Genomic DNA, 12,673 nt, shown 5'->3' on the forward strand with positions numbered 1-12,673 from the left:
TGAGGGCTCCCCCATTCTTGCCTGTGGAATTTCTGATCCATTGCATAAGGGTGATTACTCTAGGTCAGCTGTGGGCAAACTACGGCCCGCGGGTTTGAAATGAATAAAACTAAAAAAAAAAAAAAAAGACCGTACCCTTTTATGTAATGATGTTTACTTTGAATTTATATTAGTTCACACAAACACTGCATCCATGCTTTTGTTCCGGCCCTCCGGTCCAGTTTAAGAACCCATTGTGGCCCTCGAGTCAAAAAGTTTGCCCACCCCTGCGATAGCAGTAGCTGATTAGATTTCTCCCTGGGCTCTGTCCTGCTTTAGCTGTTGTGAGTCACCTACTTGTTCCATTTCACTCTAGTCAAGACATAAGTAGCATCCCTTATGAGCTCTGTGTGTTCGTCTGTGCTTCTTATCTGGGAGTTTCAGACCCATGTGATTGCAGCAGAGAGTCATTTTAAACTGCTCAACTGCTGCTTGTTCTTAAGAGAGAAAATAATTTAAGTGCTTCTCTACCTCCACATGTACTGCCAATTAATTATTTGTCAGGATCTTTCTTCTCTCCCACAAAGACCTTCTGACATTAGAATTCTCAGTGGCTGCCTCCTCTCCCTCATGACCAGAGGAGAAAAAAGATCAGATCATAATTTTATCTATTACATTTTTATGTGCTCCTTTTCCTTGTGATTTGTCTTTTAAATCAAGAGTTAATCATGTGAATGAACCACCCTTCTTTGTCAAAAGCTCATCTATGTTGCAAAAAACTTCATGTCTTAAATGGTATATATTATAGTTTTTAGAATTAGCCACAAACTCATGGCACTAGTTATTTCTTCAACAGCCCTTCTTCAGGGCGTTAGCTTTTCCCTCTAATAATTGTAAAATACATGCATGCCAATGGAACATATCCCAGCTATTTTTAAAGGTAGCCATGCAATGATTTTCTAAATGCCTCCCTATTGTTGCCTTTCCTTCCTTCAGCTCAGTCCTTGGAAGCTGCCACAAGTTTAGAACTTCCCTGGGTCTGGTAGTCTCATTGAAAACAAAGTTCACTGCCTGTACTCAAGAAGCGACTTTATTAGAAATCAACATATCAGGTTGCCTGTTCCAACTCCTGGCTTTGACCCAAATTGTGGCTCCATTTTTTTAAAAAAAATTTTTGGCCTATATTGTGGCAGTACCTTCCTATTCTTCTGAGATATACCTCTTTTCAGACTAGCTGTGGTGTACAACCCAGCCACCCCACATTTCCCACCTCATTGCTCTCATTAAAACCAAGTGCATGAGTTCTTTTCATTGAGACTAAGAATGGCAGCTTCCAAAAGGTCAGTGAAATACTGTAGTTCATCCCCCTCATGTTATAGAAGTGACACCAAGACCCCAAAAGTGGAAGGAATTTTGGCAGAGGACATGGAGAGAGTTAGTAGAAGAGTTTGGGATAAAATCTGGCTTATCTCAATGTGAAAATGGTGTTCTTTGGGGGACATTCTTTGTATTTTTATTGGATATTGTTATGGAAGAACAATAAAGTTAATAAACATAGAAAAAAATATAAAAATGTTAGAAATCTCCAGCTATAATTTTTTCTTGGTCCCTATTGATGTGCCCATAGGGATAGACCGGACACTCTGAGCTCTTTTCCTGTTTCCTTCCTAAATGGTCTTTTAGAAGTCTCCATCCCACCTCCCCTGCCTCCACTTTGTGATGTGGGCTCCTTTCTCCATGGAGACCCCTTTTCCTCAGGATGGAGACGATCTCCTTGTACATGTCATTATCTGGTAGTCTTGCTCACCTCGGCAGCAGCTCTTCTGTAGAGCTATTCCTATGGGCTCTGTTCTAGCACAGGCCAAGAAAGGCTTATTTTGGGGGAGCAGTGTCTCTGGCCTGAGTGTAGAGAAGAGCCCTCTTAACCATCAATCCCCACCTTGCCTTATGGAGCATAAGGTCCTTCAGATAAACAGAGTTGCCTGTCACTATGGGATAAAAGATCTCTAGGTCCTTGGCTAAAACCATAGAAGGAGACAGGTAGGTGCACTCTGAGAGCAGATTCCATTGCTCATCATCCCATGGCTTTATTTCCCTCACTTCCTGTCTTCCTTACCCGCCTTGAAAGCACATCTTCCTCCGGGGAAAAGGTGAGCAAGGAAAATGGACAGGACTAAAGGTTCTGACATATTTTCTTCCCTCCTCAGGCCAGCAGGAGGGCTCTATGGCATTGACAGCATGCCCGATCTACGCAGAAAAAAGCCACTGCCACTTGTCAGCGATCTGGTGAGTGAAACTCTTGTGCAGGCTTAGGCTGTATCCTCGGGGTAGCCCCCATTGGACCTTGGCAAGCTATCAAAACTGGTAGTGGTCCATTTAGTGACAAGTATTGGTCTGAAGAACAATCATTTTTTATTTTTATTTTTATTGATTTTAGAGAGAGGAAGGGAGAGGGAGAGAGAGATAGGAAAATCAATAAGAGAAAATCATCTATTGGCTATCTCCTGCATGTCCCCTACTGGGGATCGAGCCCATAACCTGGGCAGGTGCCCTGACCAGGAATTGAACCACGATCTCCTGGTTCATGGGTCGACACATCCACTGAGCCACACCAGCCTGGCAGAAGACCAATCATTTAAAGACTTACTGAGACTTAGAGATGGCTTCAGTGAGACTTTGTTTTACCTCACTCCCTATAGAACCCGAGTTTCTTCATGAGCTCAAGCTCCCACCTGGAACATTTAAGGCTTAGGCCCTCAAAGCTGGGCTCTGTGGTTATATTCTAGGTATCTAGTTCTTCTAGGTATCTCTATACCCTTTTTTGATGACTTAGAATGGAAACTGCCTCTAGCTCCAACCTAGATCATTGAGCTTGGCATGTGATGAGCATGGCTGGTACAACTTCTTGGAGGTCAAGTGGCAGTCTCCTCCCAAGACATAGGCTTTCTAGACTATCTCTGTGCCCTTAGTTCTTCTTAGTGTCTGTCACTGAGAGGTAATGATAACAATTTGTAGAATCGAATTGAAATGGGCTTAGGAGTTAAAGCTGATCTCAGGACCTCCAGGATGATCAGAAAGTCTCATTTTGGGTTGTACGTCCTGAGGCAGGATTAGCTCAAGGAATTTTCCACAACGGAGTGGATAGTGGGGATAGAGTGGAGTACAGGCTCTCCCAGAGCTCTGAAACTAGATGTTCAGTAAGACTTTTACCCTTTTTCTTGTTACCATTTCTGCTCCTCTTTTCCTCTCCCTATTCAGTCTGTTTTTCTGTCCACCTCTTTTCTCGTTTCTCCTCCATTCTCTGCTGTTTTTCCACCCACGAGTTTCTTTCTCTTTAGTTGGCTGAATGGAGCTATCCTCTGCCATGTTCTCTTAATCATTTTTTCTTTCCTACTATTGTGTATCTTCTTGTTTCTTTTTTTCTTCCTTTCAAATGCACCTATTCTCCCACCAACTCTTCATCAAGCTGGTTGGATGAAGATACGTTCTGATGCTATCTCTTCTTTATTACAGTCTTTCATTGTCTTCTGTCTCCCCTTTTTTCTCTTCTTTCTTTCTTTTCTCCCTATTTTTTCTCATTCTCTACTCCCTCTTGCCCACCACCTCCTCTTTGCTTAACTGTTTGGATAGCAGCGTCTCATTCAGTTCTTATTTTCCCTCCTCCATCTTTTAACCTTTTCTATATTTCACTTTCTGGCATAACTCGTCCAATAGAAGCTTGGCCTTATACCCAGGCTACCTGTTGAATTGAAGACAATTCCATTGGATAGAGGCAGAGAGTTTTGGAATGTGTTTCCTACATTGGACTATAGGAAAGAACCTCTCAGTTGCCTCTGAAGGTGTTTTATTTTTTTTATTTTTTATTTTTCAATGCCCTTGGGGTAGCTTTAACATCATGTTGTTCCTTTTTCTGCTTTCCTCTGCACAGGCAATGGTGAGTGTCTCCAGAGCCCCTTTCTAACCACTATTAAGAATCTATATTTCAAACCACCCAGCCCCTCCTAACTGTTCTTCCTACTTAGACTAATATTTTTATTCTGTCTGCCCAGTGTCCACTATGTTAGGGAAACCATGTGTCTCTTCATAGGCTGCCCCTAATGCTTGGGCTTGGCATACATGAGGCCCCTCTATACAAGAGACAGGCTAGCAGGGTGCAGCCCTAGTTCTCATACTTACCCCCTTGCCCTGCTTGATTTGGCTGAGGTTACATTGCCCCATTTACTTTCGTAGTTCCCTGCTCATTTGAGCTGCTGACATCTAAAGCCACCTGGGGTTGTGTGGGCATGATGTGGTACCAGGGGATAGATGATAGCATGGAGTTGTTCTCAGGGATGGCTCTTGAATGTAACTCTGACAGAGTTGTGTGTTTATTCTATTCTTAATGACCTACTTCCTACTGTAATTCTAAACTTTTCATTTTTCTTTGCCTTTCTATAAACAAGGGGTAAGATACCTTTGGATGATAGATACCCTGAGAGAAGTGCTTTTCTAATATTGTTAGAACAGTCCTCTGAGGGCCTTGGGTTTTGGATCTTAACCTGGGATGCTGATATCTATTACCCATGGGTAAAAATCGAAGGCAGTAAGTTATAGTCAGTTTGCTTTGATCACTGAAACTCCCTTCCCAGGACTTTGCCAGTCCTTGGTGATAGCCAGGACTGACAGTAGGTCTTCCCTTACAGTCATTGGTCCAGTCCCGGAAGGCAGGGATTACTTCTGCAATGGCTACCCGTACCTCTTTCAAGGATGAAGAGCTGGTAAGTGACCCCTGGGCTTTCATGAATCCACTGGCCTAACGATCTAGCCATCCACTGGTGATCATCTCTGTAGCCGTACGAATTGAGAACTCAACAGCGTAGGGCATACATCGTTAATGGAACAGATAGATAGCACTGGGTCTCAGACTTCCACACTGGGAAAGGCGAGAGACCAGACCAGGGGTAAGCCCAAGTCTCATGTGGGAGTATGGACCACTGAACTCGGGGTATTATAGTGGGTCTAGAATCCTATGTTTCCCAAGAAACCTTGAATGCTGGGGCAAGGCTCAGAATCAGTATTCAGGTCAGACCTGTCTTTCATGACCTGGAGCACACAACATATGGGGGCTTCTTTCTGCCAGGCTGGACTACGCACTGCGTCATTCTAGAGCACCTTCTCTACTACCAGAGGGGAAACCATGGTCTTGATTGCCCTACAAGGTCTCATTCTGGTATCTCCCAGCAGAGACCTAAAGTCACTGGTGGGTAATGGTATGTATCTTTCAGAAATCCCATGTGTATAAGAAAACCCTGCAGGCCTTAATCTACCCCATCTCGTGCACCACACCCCACAACTTTGAGGTCTGGACTGCCACTACCCCGACCTACTGCTACGAGTGCGAAGGCCTGCTCTGGGGCATTGCCCGGCAGGGCATGCGCTGCAGCGAGTGTGGAGTCAAGTGCCATGAGAAGTGCCAGGACCTGCTCAACGCTGACTGCCTACAGCGTGAGTGCTCTTGTGGGATGAGGGGTGGGGAGCACGGGCAGCAGGGCCTCTCCAAAGTAATCTGTCAGACAAGAGCTAGGATGACTGGACGTCATTCCTCCAGCCTTCCTCATTCTGAAGCTCTTTCCTTTTCAGAGAATGTAGAGTCCTGAGTCAAGTGCATTGCCTTTCCAAATAACTGGTTTTATAGCACTTCCTTAAGCACCTTTAGAAAGAATTCTTTGAGTTTTCTAAGGCCCTTTGGTGGAACTAGAATCTCTTCAGGATTCAGATGATTCCAGAGGCTGCACTTGAGTAGTGTACACACCACAGTGGCCACAGTTCCTAAATGACTAGAGCATGTTTAATTGGGGACCAAAACTGATGAGGAGAGAATTCTGTGAGAGGAACTCTCAGTGTTAGGCCTCAGAGAGGAACTCCCTAGGATCCGGGACGGCAGCATTTATTCCATGCTTATGGATGCAGCTTTTAAACAGCAGTGCCAGGGGCAGCAGTTTCATATGGCTCAGGCAGAGGTCCCAGAGGAGAATGTGCCCGAAACCCAAGGCCCTGACTAAATGTGTTTTTTGCTACCTTCATGGAGTGGGGGGTGCGGAGGAGGGGCGGAGAGGAACAGGAAAAACAAAATTTCTGTCCTGTTGTTTTGGAGGTGATAGCACTCCAAGTTCTTGTCTCTTTGCTCTGCTCCTGCTGGACCCAGGGGTGTGGAAGTGGGAAAGTATTTTCTCACCCCTCCATGTCTCCCAGATGTCATTCAGAACCAAGCCATAGCAACAAAAGCTTTAAGGATTATGGTAGGAAAAGGAAGGTCACCTTTAGACTCGCAAGCCTTTCATTATCTCAAGGAAAGATAAGTGACATAAAAGGGACCCAGGAAGAGGCAGGCCTTGAGGAATTGTTCACTTAAAGTATCCTTTGAAAACATAAACCAGGGGCCCTCAAATTACGGCCTGCGGGCCACATGCAAATACGAATATTGTATTTGTTCCCGTTTTGTTTTTTTACTTCAAAATAAGATATGTGCAGTGTGCATAGGAATTTGTTCATAGTTTTTTTTTTAAACTATAGTCTGGCCCTCCAATGGTCTGAGGGACAGTGAACTGGCCCCTTGTTTAAAAAGTTTGAGGACCCCTGACATAAACAGTAAAATCTCAGACTTGCTCTTAGCAATATTTCTTTCTGATACAACTCCTCGGGCAAGGGAAACAAAAGAAAAAATTAACAGTTTCTTGGAAGTCTATCAAACTAAAAAGTTTTTGCATAGCAAAAGAAAGCATCAACAAAATGAAAAGAAAACTCACTGAATAGGAGAACATATTTGCCAATGATATATCTGATAAGGGGTTAATATCCAAAATTAATGAAGAGCTTATAAAACTCAAAACAAAAAAAAACAACCCCACTCAAACAATCCAATTATAAAATGGGCAGCCCTAGCCGGTTTGCTCAGTGGATAGAGTATCAGCCTATGGACTGAAGGGTCTCAGGTTCGATTCCGGTCAAGGGCACGCAGTGTGGTTGCAGGCTCCGCCCCGGGCCCTGGGCACATGCAGGAGGCAACCAATCGATGTGAAACACATCAACATTTCTCTCTGTCTTTCCCTCTCTCTTCCACTCTCTCTAAAAATCAATGGAAAAAATATCCTCGGATGAGGATTAACAATAACAAATAATAATAATAATAATAATGCTTCTACGAAAACAATGCATCTATGCAATATAGCAAATATCATGTCTGAAATAAAGAGGATAAAGCGCAGGTGACAATCATTTTTTAAAAAATGGGCAAAGGACCTGAATAGACACTTCTCCAAAGAGGACATACAGACGGCCAATAGACACATGTAAAAGATGCTCAGTGTCACTAATCAGAGAAATGCAAATTAAAATCACAATGAAGTATCACCTCACACCTGTCAGAATGGCTATCATAAATAAATCACCAAAAACAAGTGTTGGCAAGGATGTGGAGAAAAGGAACCCTTGTGCACACTGTTGGTGGAAATACAGATTGGTGCAGCCACTGTGAAAAGCACTATGGTGTTATCTCAAAAAATTAAAAATGGAACTGCCATTTGAGCCAGCAATCCACTTCTGGGATTATATACTAAAAATCCCAAAACACCAATCAGAAAGAATATATGCACCCCTCTGTTCATAGCAGCATTATTTACAGTAGCCAAGATATGGAAACAGTCCAAGTGCCAATCAGTAGATGAGTGGATAAAAAAGCTGTGGTACATTTACACAAAGGAATACTACTTGACTATCAAAAAGAAGGAAATCATAGCTTTTTTTATAGCATGGATGGACCTAGAGAGCATTATACTAAGTGAAATAAACCAGTCAGAGAAAGATAGGTACCATATGATTTCACTCATGTGTAGAATCCAATGAAGCAAAATAGAGAGACTCAGATAGAGAGCTGACTGTTAGCTGTTGAGGGGAATGAGTGAGTTGGGGGTCTGGATGGGTGTTGGTGGAGGGGTTGAGCGAAAAAGAAAAAGAAAAGAGAAAAAACTCATGGACAGGACAACAGTGTGGTGATTGCCAGGGATGGGCAGGGGGTGGGGTCAGGAGGGGGTAGAGGAGGTACAGGGACGATAAATGGTGACAGAAAGAGACTTGTCTTGGAGTGAACACACAATACAGTGTACAGATGATGTGTTGTGGAATTGTGCACCTAAAACCTGTGTAATTTATTGTCACCCTAATAAATTCAATAAAAAATAAAAATAAATAAAATACTGAAAAAAGAGAAAAAAAGTCCTCCTTTGAAGAGCCCTAGATTGGTGCCAGTGACATGACTACAGTAGACATGAAGAGACTGGTAGAACAAGACGGCAGAAGAGATGGGGCTCTGAAAAGATGGTCTGAAGACGAATGCTAGTGATGACTTTGCCCAAACCCATCATGAGGGGGTGACAAGCACAGGTGCCAGCAGGTCTTTGCTTTAATTGCTAGCAGCCAAGTGGGCTGCTTGCCAGAAACCTTCTGAAATGCTGCTGTGTAGCAAGAGTGTCGATTTTTTTCTCAAGGGCCTTTCAGAAGTTCCAGTCCAAGGGCGTAGCATGGCATAGGATGTGCGAAATGGATGCAGCCCAGGTCAATTTTCATTTATCAGCAATATCTTCTGCCTAAGGTCTCTATGAAGCACACAGTGTAATGAAATGCCTTTTATGGGCCTCTCTGGACAGAAACCCTGCTTGCCATCCTCCCACAGTTAGGATGCAGATGTTGGCCTTTCCCTCCCCTCCCCCGACTCTAGGTTTTGTAGTAAAGGCCTAAGCCTTTGGAGAATAGAGAGGGGTAAGAATCAGTCTGCAGGGCTGATAAAGCTGAAGGATGGTTTCTGAGAAGCCAGGTTAATGAACTATACTGGAGGAGTCTGTGTTCCTTCATAATTCTTAGGGCAGCAGGGGAAGTCTGCTAGTCTTCGAAATGAGTTGGCTGGGGTGATGATGGCTAGTGATGATGGCCCTTGCCATCCTGCCAAGATAATAATGATGATAGTAATAATAACAGTGACCATTTATTGAGTACCTGCTAGATGCAAGCCATTGGGCTAGATGCTTTATACATGTTGATGTAATGCTTCATAGCACCCTGAGAGAAAGGTCATGTTTTCTTCTCTTAAAAGAAACCAGTTTACTTAGCTAGGAGTACTGGAATCTGGATTTGAACCTAACTCTATCTGTTACCTAACTCTGTCTGGCCATACTTTTCTCACCATACCAACACTATTTTCTGATTAAAGGCACTGGAGCATGGGACAGAACTTAACTGTGCACTATGACCAGTTCTGGGGTCTACAGTATATCATGGTTTGGAAGTTGGATGAGATTGGTGGAGTTGTCATGCCCACCCACCACCCCTCCATGATAACTGTGATATCAATTGGTGATATTTGAGCCTTAGACTTGAAGAGTATCTCTCTCAACCACCATCTAGGTGGAAGAAAGATAAAGCCAACTGCAGACTGAGCTACACTTTTTTGTTTCTTTTTTTAAATGAAAAATTCAACAAATAACCAAAATTGAATAATATAATAAACCCCCATAACATTTTTCAAGTTTTTGCTACCCTTTGAATTGCATTTTAAACTTCAGCAGGCCTCATAAGTGATGAGCTTTTCCCAGAGATATCCCAGTCTTCGTAAGCTGCTTCCACTCCTCAGTGACCTCTCCCAGACTCCATTCCTCAACCTGACCCTTAATCTTATAGATGGCCTGCTGGTTATCTTACTTTCTGTCTCTGGCCATCCTTCAGGGGCTGCAGAAAAGAGCTGTAAACATGGAGCTGAGGACCGGACCCAGAACATTATCATGGCCATGAAGGACCGCATGAAGATCCGAGAGCGTAATAAGCCTGAGATCTTTGAAGTTATCCGGGATGTCTTCACTGTGAGCAAAGTTGCCCATGTGCAACAGATGAAAACAGTGAAGCAGAGTGTACTGGATGGCACCTCCAAATGGTCGGCCAAGATTACTATCACTGGTGAGTAGGCCTAAGTGTAAGGAGACAGAAAGCACTAGGCTATGGAGAGGAGACTAGGGAAGAAGTCACCTGAGTGTGAAGGAGCCAAAGGGCTGGGAAGAAAGAAGACGGAACTGAGGGAAAGAAAGAGGGCCTCATTATTCATCACTCCTCCTCTCCTAGGAGGCTGGGAGAGGTAAGACTGGCACCTGCAAACAATATGAGTGATAACTGAAGGATTTGGTAATAATCTGATATTATGGACTTGATTGACAATCTGATAATACAAGAGCTGGGGGTGGAGGAGAAGGGACTGGTAGGAGATCAGGAAATAGTTACCCAGGGACTAATTATATTAGCTGGGTGGATGTGGCTGAAGGATGCATCTATCAGAGATGGTAAGGAACAGGTTAGGGGTAAGCGGTCAGTTAGGGTTTTGATGGGGAGCTGAGATTCTTGAACTAGGCTTTGAAGGGAAGACTGGTGGCTTGGGACAAAAGGTAGATCTGGAGGAGTTCCTGTGCAGGAAGCAGAGAGAGGCTTTTCTAAGATGGAGAATGTATGAGTCATGCTTTGGAGGATTTCTGACTTCTGGAGCATACTTTGAAGTCTCCTCTGTGTATTTGGGTTGCAGTGGTGTGTGCTCAGGGCCTGCAAGCGAAGGACAAGACAGGATCCAGTGACCCTTATGTGACTGTGCAAGTGGGTAAAACCAAGAAGCGTACCAAGACCATTTTTGGGAATCTGAATCCTGTTTGGGAGGAGAAGTTCCATTTGTAAGTCACAGAGGTCTTTGTCTTACCCGGTACTATGTATATTTGGGGAGCAACATTAAATCCTGTTATTCTGGGCTTGGCCCCTAAGAGGGATGGGGCAGAGACAGTGAGAAAACCCATTTCTCACATGCTTTAATTGGGCAGCAGCCATTTTTTTCTGGTTTTTCTTCTCATGGACTGTTGTATCAGGGTTACTTCACCCAAATCCTATCTTAACTAGGGTTATTAACGGGGATCCTGGGCGCTTCATACTGCTTTTTCTAGCATTAGAAAGATTTTACTACTGCTCAGTTACAGGACCAGGGACTAACCACCCTATTGTGTATCTCCCAGCACTGCCACCATGCCTGGGAAAGGTTAGGCTATTCTGGGAAATGGGGAAGAAATGTCCTTGTCCTACAACTGGGTATTTCTGGCTTGAAGGAAGAAATAAGCAGTCTGGAGGAGTTTCCATTTCACCTAAAAGGGCTCTGCTTTTCTTTCTGCCTCAGCTCCCCCCATTCCCACCCCAACTCCCAATCCCACCTGTTCTTTTCCTGTTATCTCACTTTATTAGACTACTTTATAAGATAGTAAGAGATAGTTGTTGAAAGCTCTATTCTGCAGCGGGAAGGCCGGGGAGGGTGGGGGGGCAGGAGGTAGGGGGGTAAGAGATCAACTAAAGGACTTGTATGCATGCATATAAGCATAACCAATGGACATAAGACACTGGGGGATAGGGGAGGCTAGGGGACTGTCTAGGGCGGGGGGATAAAATGGATACATATGTAATACCCTTTGTAATACTTTAAGCAATAAAAAAATAAAATAAAAAAAAAATAAAAAAAAAGAGAAAGCTCTATTCTGGGATTTGGACTAATGTCTGGAGAATCGAGATGCTTTGTCACACCCCTAAGGCCCAAGACCAGGACTTGAAGGCTGGATGAGCTAAGCAGGCTGGCCATATAGAGACCTTCTGTTGGCTCCTTGGAGAACTCATGTGAAAAGGGATTGATTGGGACCTAGTAAAATCACTCTCCAATCCAGAGGCAGTAGTTACTGGGGGATCACTTGGTTCTTTGAGAATCTGAATGGTTCTTGCTTGACTCCTTCTTATGATTTATTCTAAATGAATTGACTCTGTTGTCAATTTTCCCACTTTTATCCATTTAGTAAACTATTCATCAAGCCCCTATTCTGTACAAGACACTGTACATGATGTTTTGTATCTAAAAATGAATAAGGCAGTCTCTAGCTTCAAGAAGCTCATTGTTGATTTGTTTATTATTTTATCAGTACACCAGTAGTTATACTATTATATTTTAATGAACATGCAAAGATATTATGAGAACACAGAGAAAGGAGCAGCAAATCCTGTCAAGTGCAACTTTTGGGTGAGGCAACAGGACCCAGAAAGCAACTGTTTTGGAAAGAGGTGGAAGGGGCTGGGACCTGGGCAAATTCCCTTCTCCAGAGCAAACACCATAGAGGAAATGATCCTTCAAGTGGGTATTAAAGAATGATAGAAGTTCACCAAGCACATACGTAGACACATGGAGGAGCTAGGTAGAAAGTTAAGTAGATATGACAAGGTGGACATGCCATGAACATTAACACCTTTACTAACTCTGGAGAAGGAAATAGCAGTTGCTTCCTAGGGCTCTGTAGCATCTGTCCAGCTGTTTTCCTCTGGTTGCTGTTGATATAGCTAGCTGCACAGGAAATCAGAATTATTTCTGATTACTCTTCTTTCCCCCCCCCCTTTTTTTTTTTTTTTTTAATCCCAAGGCAACAAGGACTGGATAATGGTATATAGAGCCACCCAGGCTGAGGAATGAAGAGCCATTTGCTAGGATAGCTTGACTCCTGTGGAACTTTAGTACCACTGTTCTCTAACTCCTTCTCTGCTTCTGTAGGGCTTCAAGTGTAGTTGATGGAGCTTTGGGAGGGAATTGGAATGGGGGCTGCTGGGTCTGTCC

General features: G+C 43.6%; 1 protein-coding gene across 11 annotated transcripts in view; it reads left to right on the forward strand.

Annotated features, from left to right (window-relative positions):
* The window catches only part of UNC13B (unc-13 homolog B), a 159,804-nt gene that overhangs the window by 125,947 nt on the left and 21,184 nt on the right, over positions 1-12,673 (forward strand). For all 11 annotated transcript variants that reach the window (XM_059657252.1, XM_059657259.1, XM_059657250.1 and 8 more), the window contains 5 exons: positions 2,187-2,265; positions 4,662-4,736; positions 5,244-5,463; positions 9,733-9,960; positions 10,574-10,715. In XM_059657252.1, the coding sequence (XP_059513235.1) occupies positions 2,187-2,265; positions 4,662-4,736; positions 5,244-5,463; positions 9,733-9,960; positions 10,574-10,715 (744 nt within the window). The remainder of the gene's footprint in view (positions 1-2,186; positions 2,266-4,661; positions 4,737-5,243; positions 5,464-9,732; positions 9,961-10,573; positions 10,716-12,673) is intronic.

The sequence above is a fragment of the Myotis daubentonii genome, chromosome 11 (assembly GCF_963259705.1).
Source record: "Myotis daubentonii chromosome 11, mMyoDau2.1, whole genome shotgun sequence".
NCBI lineage: Eukaryota > Metazoa > Chordata > Mammalia > Chiroptera > Vespertilionidae > Myotis > Myotis daubentonii.